Raw genomic sequence first — 17602 nt, 5'->3', positions numbered from 1 at the left:
GAACACAGGACTTCTGCATGCCAGGCCGACGCTCTACCACTGAGCCAACCGGCCAGGGCTAGTCCCCTATTTTCTTATTTAACTTTTCACTGTCAGGTATGCTGGTTTTAAATTAAGTGGTGGTTTTGGCTTCTGTTCATTGCCTGTGCAACAAATGAGTTGTCCTACATTCCCATTATTCCCCTTCTTTTCTATTCATCCTTCTCTGTATTGTTTAGCTGCATTGTTTTTTTCTTTCACAGAACCTAAAACATTTATATATTATTCTTTCTTGTGTATTCTCATTTATGTTTTAATCTTAGAATTACAATTAAATATAGTAAATGCTCATCTCCATTCTTTTATGATATTTCCCTAGTTAACTTTTGGTTGGACTCCTTAGATAAAGTTCATTATAGGGCTTTTGAGTATAGTATTCACTGAATTCTTGACAGCTTGAAAGTTTTTCTGTAGTTTTGGTATTTGATGGGCAACTTAGCCGAGTATAAAATTTTTGGTTCATGGGTCTTTTCTTCATGGGGTTTTTTGCCCCTTAACTCTCTTAAAAATACTGTTCCACTCTTGGTTTACTTTGAATGTTGCCTTTGAGATGCTAGAATAATTATCTTACCCTATTAAAAAATTTAGGCATTGGCTGGTTCACTCAGCGGTAGAGCATTAGCTCAACTTGTGGAAGTCCCAGGTTTGATTCCCGGTCAGGGCACACAAGAGAGCTCTCTCCCTTTTTCTCTCTCCCTCCTGCAGCCGTGGCTCAGATGGAGCAGATTGGCTTCAGGCTCTAAGGATGGCTCTGTGGCCTCACCTCAGGCACTAAAATAGCTCGGTTGCTGAGCCACAGAGTAGTGGCTCTAGATGGGCAGAGCATCACCCTGTAGGGGGCTTGCCAGGTGGATCCAGGTCAGGGCGCATGAAGGAGTCTGCCTCCCTGCCTCTCACTTAAATAAAAAATTTGATATTTTTGCCTAGTGACTTGATATTTAAGTTTATATTTTAATCTTATAGCATTTATATTTTATTTTCTTTAAATTTAAATTTAATTTCCTTTATATTTAAAATTTAAATATTGCTAAGTTATGTCTTGACGTTTACCTTTCAGTTCAGTTTTTCCTTTCTCAAGTCTGTTGCTCTTTCATATATGGATTCAGTGTGGGGTTGTTGTTTTTTTTTTTTGATAGTTTTGGTTTATACTTTTAAATTAATTCTATATCACTAGTTTTTCTTTTTCAGAGACTTCATTTATATATATATATATATATATAACAGATCTTTTCTATCTCTATTTCGAGTACTTTCTAACCATTTTTATTCTTCCCACACTTATTTTTAATTTTTTTGTCTTCCTGTAATTCTTCGGTATTCCTTATTAAGTGTTTAAGTCCTCCACTGAACACTTTATAATTTAATCTTTATTTCTGAGGTAGTTCTTTTTCCTTGGATTTATTTCCTGAGTTAAATCAATTTTTTAGTTCTTCCTTGTTTTTCTCTATTTTTGGTCTTAATTTTAGATATTCTGATTCAAGATTTATATGTATATAGTTTGAAATACTTGTTTAAATATATTTCATTTCATTTAAAGTGTTGTGTTATAGTTTTCTTCTGTTTTTTTTTATTATTATTATTGTTTTAGTGGGGATGAATTTTTACTAGCTGAAAATTTTCAGTTAAAAATTTTAATTTCTACTCAAATCAATTTTGGTAAATTATATTAGGAGCCTATCCATTTTATTTAGATATAGCAATATATTGCCATTGTTTTGTTATACTCTAAACTCTTCTTAGTCAGATAGGGCAACACAGGTTCCAGGGATTAGGTTGTGGGTAACTTCGGGGGATTATTCTTAAACCTACTGTAGATATTATTTTTCTTGTTATTATTTCACATAACCTGACTCTTAACAGTATAAACATTAGACACGGAAATGTGAGTTCATACTGGTTTGCATTTTCCCAGTGTGTGCAAAAATCTCATTCTAACACTTTTCTTAGGATTTCTCTTGAAGACGAGGCGTAGAGCTAACACTACCTTACAGTGGAGACTTTCTGATGTTTTCACAACTAGCCCCTGTGAATAGACAACATTGTGGACCTTTTGCTTCATGCATATTATAGTAGCGAATGTGCAGTATGCTCCATTAGGTTGGGGTTGTGGAGTCACTAACGAAGATTTCACTTTTCCTGGTCTGTTTGTTTGTCTTTCGATAATGTCTTTACTGTTTTATACTGTAGTTTGCATACCATACAGTCCATCCATTTAAAGTGTAATGTTTGATGATTTGTAGATTATGCACAACTTTGTGCAATCTACAATCACTTTCAAACATTTGCATTACTCCTTGAAAGAAACTCCATACGCTTTAGCAGTCAAACCCCATTTCCTGCCAAACCCTTGAGCCCTGCGTAATCTATTTGTTTAGTCTATTTTTTATCTCAGCAGATTTGCCTGTTCTGGACATTTTATATCAATAGAGTCATGCAATAGTGGTCTTTGTGTCTGATATTTAGTCTGTTTTCAGGATTCCTCCTGTTGCAGATATATCAGTGCTTTGTTCATTTTTATGGCTCCATAATATTCCATTGTATAGATATATCGCACTCATTAGCTGGTACATGTTTAGATGGTTTCTGCTCTTTGACCCCTTAGCTCTTTTAAGAAGAAAATGGAGAAATAGACAACTGGATGAAAACATCAGCTTTATCAGTGATGAAGATGATTACAGCAAAAAGCTTAGCTCTCTAATTTCCTACAGCTCTGCCTTCCCCTCCCTCTCTTTGCTCCTCAATACACAGGGGCGGAGTCTGCTCTAGTCACTTTTCTTCAGTGATGAGCAGAGACGTGCTCTGAGGACAGGATTCTTAGGAGAGAGAAACCAAAAGGGACCAGGCCATGTGCTTTCTCTAGAGAAAGAGAGAGCAGGAGGGGGCCCATAAAACTTCCAGAAGAACAAAACGGCCCCGCTGTAGGAGCCCACATATTCTGGAAAATGGGAGGGAGATGGAATGATTTCTTCTAACACTAAGGAAATTGGCATTTTGGCTTTATGTCTTATAAGTTAAAGCAAAGTATGGTTTTTTCTTGGATTATGAATTATGAAAAGTTCCTTCATATCAAACATGTAAACAGTTGAACAGTCTAAATGATAGCACTTACTAATTGTAATATAACTTGTCCTGTAATTTATAGGTTTCTTCAGCAACTAAAGGAAGATAATTCTGAGTTAATTAATAAACTGTGGACTGATAGTCAGCAGAAAATTGCAACACAATCTCAAATAACAAGTCCTCCAGGAACTCCATCATCTACCTCTCCTTCAGAGAATAAAAATGGTTGGTTTTCCCATTCTGTTATATCTCACAGAGTAATAACTTGCTTTTTTACATTCTTTCTTGAACACAGTAATTTTTAAAGGAATGCTACTGGAGTTTTTGACCATCTTTTTTTTAAAATTTATTTTTTATTAAGTGAGAGGCGGGGAGGTAGAGACAGACTTCCACATGTGCCCTGACTGGGATTCACCCAGCAAGCCCACTAGGGGGCGATGCTCTGCCCATCTGGGTGTTGCTCTGTTGCTCAGCAACTGAGATATTTTAGCGTCTGAGGAGAGGCCATGGAGCCATCCTCAATGCTCGGGGCCAACTTGCTCCAACTGAGCCATGGCTGTGGGAGGGGAAGTGAGAGAGAAAGATAGAGAGAAAGGAGAGGGGGAAGGGTGGAGAAGCAGATGGTTGTTTCTCCTGTGTGCCCTGACCGGGAATCGCACCTAGGACTTCCACAAGCCAGGCTGACACTCTACCGCTGAGCCAACTGGCCAGGGCAGGTTAAGACTATCTTAAGCTGTTGAGTAAAATGTTGATTGCACTGTCAATTGAAATGCTTTAAACACTCGTTTCACCTGAGATTCTTCTGAAAATATTGTTTTAGCTTCTCTGAATGCTACCAATGCTGTCAAGAGAATCCGCACCAGGCTTCAGCCTGAAGAATCTATGGCGTCTTTAGACTCGAACTGTGTTGTGGGGCAAGTGCTGAACATAAGGAAGCAAAAACAGCTGTTAAATAAAGGTTCAGTCCCTTAATTTACATTTGAATTATTGAACATGAACTGTATACAGTTATCTTAATGTCTTAGTAAGTGTTTTTCCGTTAAACTCATCCAGGTGGATCTAGCTAAGTAAGAATTTGTTGAGTGATACCTAAGAAATGCCTCCTGTTGTCCCATGTAACTCTGTAGAAAGATGGTTCTAGATTTTTGTGAGAAAATGGTTATAACTTTTATAAAAACCTTTTATAAATTGTGAACAACAGCCAGAGGCTTTTCTCTTAGTTTTCTAAGTGTAATTTTCCTGATCCTAAAGTAGAACGATTTCTGTCATTATCAGTGAAAAAAACCCAGGATTTGCGTGCTCCTTCCAAGCAGAAGAAAAACATGTTCTCAGCTAGCACAGCCTCCACAGACCTATCACATAGCACTAATTCCAGCCTGGATGTCCTCAAACACATGATACATGAAGTGGAACATGAAATGGAAGAGTATGAACGGTCAACAGGACGCGAGGTCAAGGAACCGCAGAACAGTCAGGGTCTGGCAGGCTTCACGCTGTCCCTGGTGAGCTCTCTCTGCCGCCTGGTGCGGTACCTTAAAGAGGTAAGAGCATGATGTCATGAGGGTCTTCTTTTCAGAGTGCTGGCAGGAGTGTGTCTTTTTTCTTTACACTTGATTAGTTCCAACTAGCTTTGTGTAAAATACCTCAGTTTTAGATTATCTGCAGTAAAGGTTTACACTCCTAACTTCTCTCTGTAAGCTAATTCTAGCATGTTGGTACACGCTCAGGTAAGTGTTGTTGATTTTAACATGAGCTTAAGTAAAATATGGTTAGGAAAGGAAATCTGCTGTAAATAAGATATCATGCTAATATTGATGATTACTACTAACTGTGTCCTCATTCTGCTGCTTTCTTTGCTTCCTCCTCCTGCTTTCTTTCAGTTAGGAGAGCGCTGCACCTGTTATCTGTGGTATTTGTATGACTCTCATCCTAGTGGGAGATATGTTATTGCTGTGAAATAATTTATAAGACAAACAAGAATTGTTTCTTTAATTCATTTGTGAATAATAGTCCTCAGAATGCTGTGGAATTAGGGTTAGCTATGTAGCTCATCTTTTAAAAAGATCTACTTAAGTTAGTTTTGTGTATTTAAATTTGCTAAACACAAAATATGATAAAAATATTTGAGGGAGTATTAAAAAAGTTGATTCACCTCTCTAATTCAGATGTTTCAGTTTCTTTGTGCTGTCTTTGTAAAATGGCTTTTTAGTGGAAAGTTTATTATGGTGTCAGACTTATGAAAGTCTCATTCTTCTAACGCAGGAATGTACTTTTAGCTCTTTGAAGGTATTATAGGCTTTGCAGAAGCGTGTACTTTTTAGCTAATCACTTGCTTTATAAAGCTCAACTTTTTAAACACGTCATTTATTTTAACGGACTTAAGTTTCAAACTGGTGATATATTCACATGCTATGAAGTTCAAAGATACAGAGGGTGTATGATGAAAATGGAATACTCACCTTATCTAACTAATTCTAACTTCCATTTAACCTGTTTTCTCCCTTGTAGCCAACTATCATTACCAGACACTAGTGTATCCTTCTAGAGATGGTCTATGTATATTTAAGCAATATGTATATGTATGGTACTTCCCTCCATTTTCTTCTATAAAAATTGTAGTTATTTAATTCATATATTATTCTGATTACTGTGGAAAAGTTCAAGGAATATAAATTTAAAGAATGGAAGGGGATGAAGAGCTCATTTTAATGAAATACAAACCTTTTTTAAATTTTTTTTTTTTTGTACTTTTCTGAAGCTGGAAACGGGGAGAGACAGTCAGACTCCCGCATGTGCCCGACCGGGATCCACCCGGCACGCCCACCAAGGGGCGACGCTCTGCCCCTCCGGGGCGTTGCTCTGTTGCGACCAGAGCCACTCTAGCGCCTGGGGCAGAGGCCAAGGAGCCATCCCCAGCGCCCGGGCCATCCCTGCTCCCATGGAGCCTCGGCTGCGGGAGGGGAAGAGAGAGACAGAGAGGAAGGAGAGGGGGAGGGGTGGAGAAGCAAATGGGCACCTCTCCTGTGTGCCCTGGCCGGGAATGGAACCCAGGACTTCTGCACGCCAGGCCGACGCTCTACCACTGAGCCAACCGGCCAGGGCCTTAAATTTATTTTTTTAAGTGAGAGGAGGGGAGATAGACTCCTGCATATACCCTGACTGGGATCCACAGGGCAGCCCTCATCTAGGGCTGATGTTCAAATCAATTGAGCTATCCTCAGTGCCCAGGGCCAACGCTTGGACCAACCGAGCAATTCTCAGTGCCTGGGGCCAACATTGGAACCGGTTGAACCACTGACTGTGAGAGGGAAGAGAGGGAGAAGGAGGAGAGAGAGGGAAAGAGAAGCAGATGATTGCTTTTTATGTGTGCCTTGACCAGGATTGAACCCAGGATGTTCCCATGCTGGGCCAATGCTCTGTCCACTGAGCAAAACTGGCCAGGGCCAAAATGTAAACCTTTTAATAAAAATATTTAACTTACCTGACCAGGTGGTAGCCCAGTTGGCCCTGGATGCTGAGTACCCAGGTTTGAAATCTGAGGTCAGGCCCTGGCTGGTTGGCTCAGTGGTAGAGCGTCGGCCTGGCGTGCGGAAGTCCCGGGTTCGATTCCTGGCCAGGGCACATAGGAGAAGCGCCCATCTGCTTCTCCACCCCTCCCCCTCTCCTTCCTCTCTGTCTCTCTCTTCCCCTCCCGCGCCGAGGCTCCATTGGAGCAAAGATGGCCCGGGCACTGGGGATGGCTCTGTGGCCTCTGCCTCAGGTGCTACAGTGGCTCTGGTCGCAACAGAGCGACGCCCCGGATGGGCAGAGCATTGCCCCCTGGTGGGCATGCCGGGTGGATCCCGGTCGGGCACATGCGGGAGTCTGTCTGACTGCCTCCCCGTTTCCAGCTTCAGAAAAATACAAAAAAAGAAAAGAAGAAATCTGAGGTCACTGGCTTGAGCATGGGCTTACTAGGTTGAATGCAGGGTTGTTGGCTTGAGCGTGGGATCATAGACATGACCCCGTGGTCGCTGGCTTGAGCCCAAAGGTCACTGGCTTGAAGCCCAAGGTTGCTAACTTGAGCTCAAGGTCACTGGCTTGGCTGGAGCTGCCCCCCATCAAGGTACATATGAGGAAGCAAGCAATGAACAACTAAGGTGCCACAACTATGAGTTGATGCTGCTCATCTCTCTTCCTTCCTCTCTGTCCCTGTTTTTCTCTTTCTCTCTCTCACTTAAAAAAAAATTAATTCTCATCCTGGCTGGATAGCTCAGTTGGTTAGAGCATAGTTCTGAAGCACAGAGGTTGCCAGTTTGATCACCAGTCAGGGCACACACAGGAACAGATCAATGTCTCTCTCTCTCTCTCTCTCTCTTTTTCTGTCTTGATAAAATAAATAAATAAATATAAAAAATAAAATATAAAATAAAATTAATAAAATGCCCTGGATGCCAACCGATGACCTCCCAGGGCAAAATAGAAAAATAATTTTTAACTCTCATTACTGTCACAATATATACTTTGTAAGTATTCTCTCCTTTAAAAACTTTGAGTAGAAACTTTCAGTTTTCAACATGTGATGCTATTGATGGGAGTTTGATTATTTTGTAGAGTGAGCTCCAGCTGCATAAAGAAGTAGAGACGAGGCAGAAACTGGAACAAGTGCTAGGTGATCATCGGGAGCTCATTGATGCTCTGACCGCTGAAATTCTGCTCCTTAGAGAAGAAAATGCTGCTACCCAGGTACTCAGATGAATCCCCAGACGTTTTGTTTAGCAGTGTAAAACAACTTTAAAGATGTGTGACAGTCCTTCTAGTTGCCTTTGGATCAGCTGTGCTGGTGTGATTATTTTTACTTTATCATCATCAGTGGTAGTTTTTATTGAACATCTGTTACATTGGTGATACTGTTGTAGAAACGTGGACTGTAAGTACATATAGATTAAGTCTATTGTCTTTAAGAAACTTACTAAATAGTGGGAAAGACAGAATCTACATTTAAATGATAAATACCAATAGTATAGTAGTTTATTCAAAAGGTTTAATGAGTGTTATGATAGCTAATTTTAATATCAGAACAGTAGAGGGGACCATTTGTGGAGCCCTCCTGCATACGTATGTCATTGAAAGTTGTTTACAGTAACTTCATATTTACCTGATGAGTCCTCTGCCACTTGTCAGGCTAATTACTCTTTTTAAAAAAAGACTTATACAGTATTTCTTACAGAAAATCTTGCCTCTCTGCTGCATTAAATATTCTTCCTTTGTGTACTTTTGATACTCTCATTGTGTGTACCAGTGTGTTACACATACATGTGCACCTGTCCTCAGAACTGAGCTAGTGAGGACAGAGACATTTATGTTCATATTTTTCTTCTCAGATGGTGATTGTTACAACTTTATTAGCCAAAAGAGACTAGAAAAGCAATACTTTTCTAGTGTAACTGGACTGTGGATATAAATCATGTAATTTTTTTATTGATGTTTAGTTTACACACCATTTAGTTCACCATTTTTAAGTGTACAATTTCAGTGGGTTTTAGTATATTCACAGAGTTGTGCACTAACACTATTATCTAATTCCAGAACATTTTTATCACCCCAAAGAGAAACCCCTCAATCTACTACTCAGTGTTTCTATAGATATACCTAATTGGGATATTTTATATAAATAGGATCATGGAATATGTGAACTTTTGTGTCTGACTTCTTTCACTTAGCATTATGTTTTCAAGGTTCATTTATGTTTTAGATGTATCAGCATTTCATTTCTTTTTAAAACCCAGTATCATTTTGTTATATGGTGATACTGTGTTTTGCTTACCCATCCTTCAGTGAATGGACATTTGAATTGTTTCCACTTTTGTGTATTATGAATGCATGATACTGCTATGAACATTCATGTACAAGTATTTCAGTAGACATATTTTCAGTTCTCCTGGGAAGCTTTTTAAATGTACCAATTTGCTCAACAAACTTTTGTTGAGCACCTACCTTGGGCCTGGCACTGTTCTAGGTACAGGAGATACAAAAAAAAGAAATCTTTGCCCTCATGGAGCTTATGTTTTAAGTAAATCTTAAAAAAGAAGAAAAAGTAAAGTGTATTGTAAGTGAAATGGTGATGGTGATAGGTACTCTAAGGAAAAATAAAGCAGGTAAGAGGCACAGGAAGTACCTCCTATGGGAAGTTTACACAGGCTGAGCCACGCCTACAGAGGAGGTGACATTTGAGCAAAGGCCTGAAGGAGGTGAGGGAGCCAGCATGCAGATAGCTGCGAGAGGAGCAGCTGAGCAGAGGAACAGCGCCTGCAGAAGTCCTGAGGTGCGAGCGTGGCTGCTGAGCTCAGAAACGTTAAGGAGACCAGTGTGGTAGGAGCAGGGCGTGGGAAAGAGAGGACTAGGAGATAAGAGCAGATAAGCCTGATCATATGGGGCTTTTTTTTTTTTTTTTTTTTTTGTATTTTTCTGAAGTTGGAAACGGGAAGGCAGTCAGACAGACTCCTGCATGCGCCCGACCGGGATCCACCCAGCATGCCCACCAGGGGGCGATGCTCTGCCCATCCAGGGCGTTGCTGTGGTACAACCAGAGCCATTCTAGCGCCTGAGACAGAGGCCATGGAGCCATCCTCAGCGCCCAGGCCAACTTTGCTACAATGGAGCCTTGGCTGCGGGAGGGGAAGAGAGAGACAGAGAGGAAGGAGGGGGAGGGGTGGAGAAGCAGATGGGCGCCTCTCCTGTGTGCCCTTGCTGGGAATCGAACCTGGGACTCCGCACGCCAGGCCGACTGTCTACCACTGAGCCAACCGGCCAGGGCCACATGGGGCTTTTTAGGTGGGGTGAGGACTTGGACTGTTAGGCTGAATGAAATAAGAGACCACTGAACGGTTTTGGGTAGAGAAGAGACATGATCTTATGTAGGTTTTATTTAAGAGGATCAATTTGGGTTGGTATGTTAACACCAGACCAGAGATCAGCACCTGATTTCTTTCTCAGTTTATGGTGCCCTTAATGTCTCAAGACACCCCTAGGCCAAAAGAAATACCCAACAGGTCCACTCATTAAATAGTTCATTTCAAGCAACTTAATAAGCATTTCTGTTTTAACAATTTAGATGCTGTTTGAAAAAAGATACATGTAAATTGATAGAAAAAGTCCCATTTTTATCCCTAAGTAACCACAGTTATTAACTAATGAAATATGTGTACCCGTTGAGCACCACACAGCTTCCGAAAGCTTGGAATCAGATTGAACACCAGCACTCTGATTTCCTGTTCCACACCGATTTTTATGCAGTATTGCTTTTTAGCATAGCAACTACTAAAACCCAGGTTTGTTAAGATGTGACATCATCAAAAGGAATGTATCTCGATCTGAAGGGGAATCTGTAAGTTGCCTCAAGCTAGTAGTTCACTAGTACCCGACAGATGTTGAACATCTATGTTTCTCCTGAAAATTTAAAATGTCTAGAGGTGCCTCTGTGAGTTTACTCTGTTGCCCCAAAGTGCCTCAGCCTAGTTTGGCATCAGTATAACACTGGACTCTAGGTGGTTAAACACAGAAGCAGTGTTTACAGACAGGAGTTACTGGAGAAATTCAGGTGAAACATGGCAGCATAGTCTAGGTTGGAAGTGGAAGAGATTGTGAAAAGTGATTGAATTCTGAATCTATTTTGAAGGCAACCAGTAGGATTTGCTGATGACTTGGATATGGAGTAGAGGAGATGTAAGAGAAGTACGGAGGCGATTCCAAAGTTTGGGACTGGGCAGTCAGAGGGTGGAGTTGTTACTGATGAGGTGGGGATGTTCAGGAGGAGTCTGGTTTTGTATGTTTAAGTTTGAGGAGCCTCTGTCAGTTCAGGATGGAGATGTTGAGTAGGCCATTGGATGTATAAGTGTGGAATGTGGGGAAAATTTAAACTGATATAAAAATGTTGGGTATATTTCATTCAGTAGCTCTATTGATAATATTTCTGATTTCTGATCACATTTGATTTTTATCAAATGTCTGTATGTCTTGGAGATATATATATATTTTTTTCTAAGATTATTTTATATACATGATCATAAATGTTTATAGTGCTTGTGTTTATTACTCTAAATGTCTGTGTAGTATTCTATTTATTTTCCCTTATGTGATATAACTGTCTCTTGGGGTAACTTGACGGTCAGTCAATATTATCAATATAAAAAGTTTTGTAAGTCAAAAGCCCTATAAAAAGGTGAACTCTTATTGTTGTAGTAGGGTATTAATTAATAATATTCCATGCTTTATTTATCAATTCCTCTATCATGGGACTTTAAAAATATTTATAATTATGTATTCTTATGAATATGTTATTTTAGTATTTGAATGAAAGTCAGGAATTCCTAGAGTATTTAAAATAATGATATACAAATCTAGGTGATGATTTGATGTCTGATATGCCAATGATGTATTTTATTCTTTTTTCTTGAGGCGAGACTTCAGCAGTATATGGTCACAACTGATGAGCAAGTCATATCACTCACCCATGCCATTAAGAGCTGTCCTGTGATAAATAACAGCAAAGAAGGTCTGGCAACCGAGAGGGGAACCACGGGTAGAATTATGGACAGTTCGGGTACGTGGGTCTTATTATCCTAGAATGGCATTAGAATACTTATAGGATAATCAAACACAACTGTTCACTTATATGGGGGCTGTTTATGCATGTACAATATTGTCACTGCTACAATCGCTGCTAATATTTTTTGGATACTTGTTCTATGCCAGATACTTTTAAAGTGTTTTATGGCCCTGGCCGGTTGGCTCAGTGGTAGAGCGTCGGCCTGGCGTGCAGAAGTCCTGGGTTCAATTCCCGGCCAGGGCACACAGGAGAGGCGCCCATCTGCTTCTCCATTCCTCCCCCTCTCCTTCCTCTCTGTCTCTCTCTTCCCCTCCCGCAGCCGAGGCTCCATTGGAGCAAAAGATGGCCCGGGCACTGGGGATGGCTCCTTGGCCTCTGCCCCAGGCGCTAGAGTGGCTCTGGTCGCGACAGAGTGACGCCCCGGATGGGCAGAGCATCGCCCCCTGGTGGGCGTGCCGGGTGGATCCCGGTTGGGCGCATGCGGGAGTCTGTCTGACTGCCTCCCCGTTTCCAGCTTCAGAAAAAAAAAAAAAGTGTTTTACACATATTAGCTCATTAAATCCTCATACTAGTCTTATGAGGTATATGTTATTGTTTCCCCCGTTTTTTAGATGAGAAAATTTAAGACTTAGTGAGTGTTGGTAAAGCAAAGTCACACAAATAGAAAGTAGCAGAACTAGCTTCCTAGACCAGTGGGAAGTACTTAGTGCCTGTACATTTAATCACAGTTCTCAGGGTCAGGCGGGGAAGAAATGGTCTTGGAGAGAAAATAAACACTGAGCTTTGGCAATTCATTACTTTTTAAAATTTTGGGTAATTATTTCACCTCAAATGCCGTCATATGTTGTAGGTTCAATAGGACCTTAAGGCTTTTTCACGATTTTTACTTGTAAGTAATATTAATACTTAGCTGAGTGTCTGTGTGGAAAGTATTTTATGCATTTAGGAGTATTTTCTAAGGAGGGATTCTAAGAAGTGGCTGACTAATGACTAATTCATTTAACCTGCATGAGATAAACACCATGGCTAGGGCAGGTCTTTAAGGGCTAGAGGCCCTTAGCGCTTTTATCAAAAACATCCACTTCCCTCAAGCACGGGGAACCTTGCTTGTGAGTGACTGCTGAAGGACTATGTGGCCTAAACAGTTAAGGTTCCAGAGGCCTCCTCCCGTGCCCTCTACAGAAACGCACTGAAGTCTGTATATACCTGAGATGTGCACATAGTCCCTTTTAGTACTAACAGCCTCTCATTTTCTTCAGAGCGTTCAGTTGGAGATGCTAAGGTCTCCGTGCCATTGACGTTCAGAGGGGAAGAAGTGCTTGAGTTCCCCCAGGAAGACTTGCCTGTTAAACTCTCACAGGTGCCAAACCCCCCAGATAGTGTGAATCTGGCCAGCAGTCTTCCAGCACATATATTTGAGCCGGCCGTGTTGTTAACACCACCCAGGCAGAAGAGCAACTCAGAATTCTCTCCTCTCCAGGATGGTAAGCAGGCTTCTTCTGAAGTGATATGGTAGTTGTGTTTTATGCTTCATGTATATAATCTGTTGTGTTCATTATTACCTGATAATCAGAATTTAACACGATCTTGATTACCAACATAATCTTTAAGCTGAAGGAGGCTTGGATGGTTTCAGTGGTTTTCAACCTTTTTACACTTGGCGACCAGTGAAAATAGAAGGATTATTTTGGGGACTGCTAAGGCGGAAATCACTCTGAGCTTAAGTGTATTTGACTAAGATCAATGGGTCTATAATTTTTATACAACATCAGGGTGATTAACTCATTCGTGGATCGGCGCGAAAGTTTTGGTGGACGGGTCTGCCGACTGATGGTTGAAAACTACTAGTTTGCATTATATATGTTATAGCTATGGTGAAATATGGCATTGAATTTCATTATATATCTGTTTCATTAGAAATTATAAATATTAAGCTCAAATCAAGGGATCAAAGTTCACAGCATTAAAACATGGATTAAGGGGAATCCCATTTGTACCTATGGTCCGGGAGCATAGGATGGGAAGGGATAAGAAACAAGATGACATTATTCTCTAAAGAGTGATGGAAGTTTAACCAAGGAAAGGTGAGAACTGTGACCTTAAGGATTTTGTAAGTCATATCTGATTAGTAACCTTTTTCTCATTAAAACTTTTTAGTCAGTTTGTGGAAATTTATAATGAAAATCTATAGACAATTACAAATTGCTTTATAGTCACTTTTTCAACACTTAACATGGAGTTTTAAATAAAAATTTAAAAAATTATTGTGAATATTTAGCTTATAGATTTTTTAAAATCACAAGTAGGATTTTGTTGTTTGTCACCTTTAAAAGTCTGAATTTTAAACAGGTTCTTGGGTTGGGGGTTCATATTCATTAGCTCATTTGACTTTAGCACCTGTCTCATCCCCAGATTTTTCAGAACTGCTTCCTTCACTGTGAAGCTTTGTGAGTTTTTCCAATAAACTTGGGTTTCTTCAGCATTTTGACTTTTCTAACAGTGACGTTATGAAGCAGTTAAATCAGTTGGCAAGCTTTTTCTATGTTTTTTCCAATACCACCTGGAGTCATTTTTATTGACCACTTCTTTCAAATCATTTTCCTGCACCTCGTGGGTCATGATTTCCATCATCATCTTTTGGATTTGGCAGACCTATTGATACTGGGCAAAAGAGGTCTTCTGAATCTGATTCTTGAGTTTTTTTAGTAAAACTAACACCGAATAGATGAAGCAAATAAACATCTGTAGTCTTGACATCAACACGAACTGCAGTTTTTTGACCTTGGAACACAGTTTGTCATGGGTGAGATACATGCCATGGAAATTAGCCAGACAGTTTTTGCCCTAAACATGCTCAATAATTAGTTTAGATTTCCTAAATGCAACCTCATCATTCTGCAGATCAGCTAGGCTCACTTCAAAAACATGACGCCGAAGACCATCAGATGTGATTTTGGTTCCTGGATCTCGTGATGAGTGGTTTTCATCCACTCATATATTTTTTTCAAAATATATATATATATATATATATTTTTTTTTTTTTACAGAGACAGAGAGAGAGTCAGAGAGAGGGATAGAGAGGGACAGACAGACAGGAAAGGAGAGAGATGAGAAGCATCAATCATCAGTTTTTCATTGCGCATTGCGACACCTTAGTTGTTCATTGATTGCTCTCTCATATGTGCCTTGACCGTGGGCCTTCAGGAGAGCGAGTAACCCTTTGCTGGAGCCAGTGACCTTGGGTCCAAGCTGGTGAGCTTTTGCTCAAGCTGGTAACCTCGGGGTCTTGAACCTGGGTCCTTCCGCATCCCAGTCCGACGCTCTATCTACTGCGCCACCGCCTGGTCAGGCTTTCCAATATTTTTTATATTGAACATTGCTGGTGCTTTCGCATCACACCAGTCTTTTAGGATCAGCCACGTTCTTCTTGGCTACCTTTTTTGCCACCTTTTTTAAGGTGCTTGTTCTTACTGTTTGCCATGGTGCTGCTCAGAGAGCCAAAAGGACCCTCAGCTTACAGATTCTTAACTTGCAGTACCTGGATGGTCTTCAGAAATTTCATGGACTGTTTCTTTGTTTGGAAAATTATATTTATTTGTCCACATGTGCATTTTCTTGAGTACAGCTTTCATTTCATTTTCAAAAGAGTTCTTCAATCAAAAAACTACTTTATACTCTCATTCAAAGATTTTAGAAAAATGTTAGTTAGCTCTGCCCTGGCCAGGTGGCTCATTGGATAGAGTGTCAGCCCTGTGTGCAGATGTCCTGGGTTCAATCCCTGGTCAGGGCACACATGAGAAGTGACCATCTGCTTCTCTTCCCCTCCTCTCCCCCTTCTCTCTCTCTTCCCCTCTTGCAGCCAGTTGCTTGATTGGTTTGAGCGTCAGCCCCAGCACTGAGGACAGCCCAGTGAATTCAAGCATCAACCCCAGATGGGGGTTGCCAGGTGGGTCCCGGTCAGGGCACATACGAGAGTCTGTGTCTCTATCTCCCCTCCTCTCACTTAAAAAAAGATTAGCCCTGATTTATCTAATTTTTTTATTTCTTTAATATCAATGTTTATCTTATTATATAGGAGTACAGAAGAATAACATTTATTGTCATTGAGACATAAGTTTTGTCAGATTTTCTGTGCTTTTTTTTTTTGTTTGTTTTTTTTTTTCATTTTTCTGAAGCTGGAAACAGGGAGAGACAGTCAGACAGACTCCCGCATGCGCCCGACTAGGATCCACCCGGCACGCCCACCAGGGGCGATGCTCTGCCCCCCAGGGGGCGATGCTCTGCCCATCCTGGGCGTCGCCATATTGCGACCAGAGCCACTCTAGCGCCTGAGGCAGAGGCCACAGAGCCATCCCCAGCGCCCGGGCCATCTTTGCTCCAATGGAGCCTCGGCTGCGGGAGGGGAAGAGAGAGACAGAGAGGAAAGCGTGGCGGAGGGGTGGAGAAGCAAATGGGTGCCTCTCCTGTGTGCCCTGGCCGGGAATCGAACCCGGGTCCTCTGCACGCTAGGCCGACGCTCTACCGCTGAGCCAACCGGCCAGGGCCATCTGTGCTTTGATATATGTTTCTAGTAGAGGATCTGAAGAGGCCATAAGGAGTGAAAGAAAATGACAAATCCTTGCTATTATAACATTTGTTTTAGCATGACAGGCATTTGTAGGCCTGTCAGATCTGTGTATGTAGGGAGTAGGGCTAGGATGTGTGACAGTGCTGGAGTCGTGGTCTGCCCACCCACTGACTAGCTGCGAGGCAGGGGCTGCTACTTCCTGTTCCTTTTCTGGACTTCAGTCTTCCTATCTCTAAAATGATAGTTTTCCTTGATCTTTTTAATGTCCCTCTAGCTCTATAATCCTTTGATTTGATATTTCCTCTTTAGAGGGCTAGACAGTATTATTCACTCTGGTTAGATTTCGGATATATGATATCAAATCTGATTTCTGTTCAGGTTAGACGTTCATTTCTTAAAGTATTTTTCAAATTTTGCATGGTATTAAAAGGCTTGCCTAATGATCTCTTTGGAGATATTGCAAATGGTTTTTCATTGGTGATACTAAAATAGCTTAACATTTTTAAAAGAAGCAATTACTATAAATATCTTTACTCTGATTGAAAATATACTAAATGCTCATTAAAACAAATTATGTTGCTGAAGACACCCTTTTGTTAGCATTTTTAGAGGGTTTTGCATGGGAAATAATGTGGCACATTTCTGAGTGAGCAGATAGAACTCTCCTTGAATATGTATTCTGAAATGATGAGGTTTTTTTTTTTTTTTTTTTTTTCATTTTTCTGAAGCTGGAAACGGGGAGAGACAGTCAGACAGACTCCCGCATGCGCCCGACTGGGATCCACCCGGCACGCCCACCATGGGGCAATGCTCTGCCCACCAGGGGGCGATGCTCTGCCCATCCTGGGCGTCGCCATATTGCGACCAGAGCCACTCTAGCGCCTGAGGCAGAGGCCACAGAGCCATCCCCAGCGCCCGGGCCATCTTTGCTCCAATGGAGCCTTGGCTGCGGGAGGGGAAGAGAGAGACAGAGAGGAAAGCGCGGTGGAGGGGTGGAGAAGCAAATGGGTGCTTCTCCTGTGTGCCCTGGCCGGGAATCGAACCCGGGTCCTCCGCATGCTAGGCCGACGCTCTACCGCTGAGCCAACCGGCCAGGGCCTGATGAGGTTTTGTTATCATATTTTTCAGCATGTCTTTTGGAATGCACATATGTAAAGAATTGTTTAGTTAAATTGTACATGTGGATGAAGATAGGAGATACACAGGGCTCTTCATCAGAGTTCGTTACGCCCTAGACAGCGCTGGCCAGAGGGACTTTCTGTGACGGTGAAAGTGTTCTGTGTCTGCTCTGTTAAGTAGAGAAGCTACTAGCCTCCTAAGGCTGCTGAGCACCTGAAATGAGGAACTGA

At 41.3% G+C, this 17602-nt stretch overlaps 1 protein-coding gene and 1 pseudogene across 5 annotated transcripts in view; one reads left to right on the top strand and one right to left on the bottom strand.

Annotated features, from left to right (window-relative positions):
• The window catches only part of SPICE1 (spindle and centriole associated protein 1), a 68275-nt gene that overhangs the window by 36834 nt on the left and 13839 nt on the right, over nt 1-17602 (top strand). For all 5 annotated transcript variants that reach the window (XM_066347524.1, XM_066347523.1, XM_066347525.1 and 2 more), the window contains 6 exons: nt 3182-3324; nt 3920-4057; nt 4375-4640; nt 7693-7824; nt 11536-11680; nt 12946-13170. In XM_066347524.1, the coding sequence (XP_066203621.1) occupies nt 3182-3324; nt 3920-4057; nt 4375-4640; nt 7693-7824; nt 11536-11680; nt 12946-13170 (1049 nt within the window). The remainder of the gene's footprint in view (nt 1-3181; nt 3325-3919; nt 4058-4374; nt 4641-7692; nt 7825-11535; nt 11681-12945; nt 13171-17602) is intronic.
• On the bottom strand, nt 14028-15167 carry LOC136380076 (small ribosomal subunit protein eS1-like; annotated as a pseudogene).

The sequence above is a fragment of the Saccopteryx leptura genome, chromosome 8, assembly GCF_036850995.1.
Source record: "Saccopteryx leptura isolate mSacLep1 chromosome 8, mSacLep1_pri_phased_curated, whole genome shotgun sequence".
Taxonomy (NCBI): Eukaryota; Metazoa; Chordata; class Mammalia; order Chiroptera; family Emballonuridae; genus Saccopteryx; species Saccopteryx leptura.
Note: the sequence above shows the minus strand (reverse complement) of the source record. Positions and strands in the feature narration are given on the sequence as shown.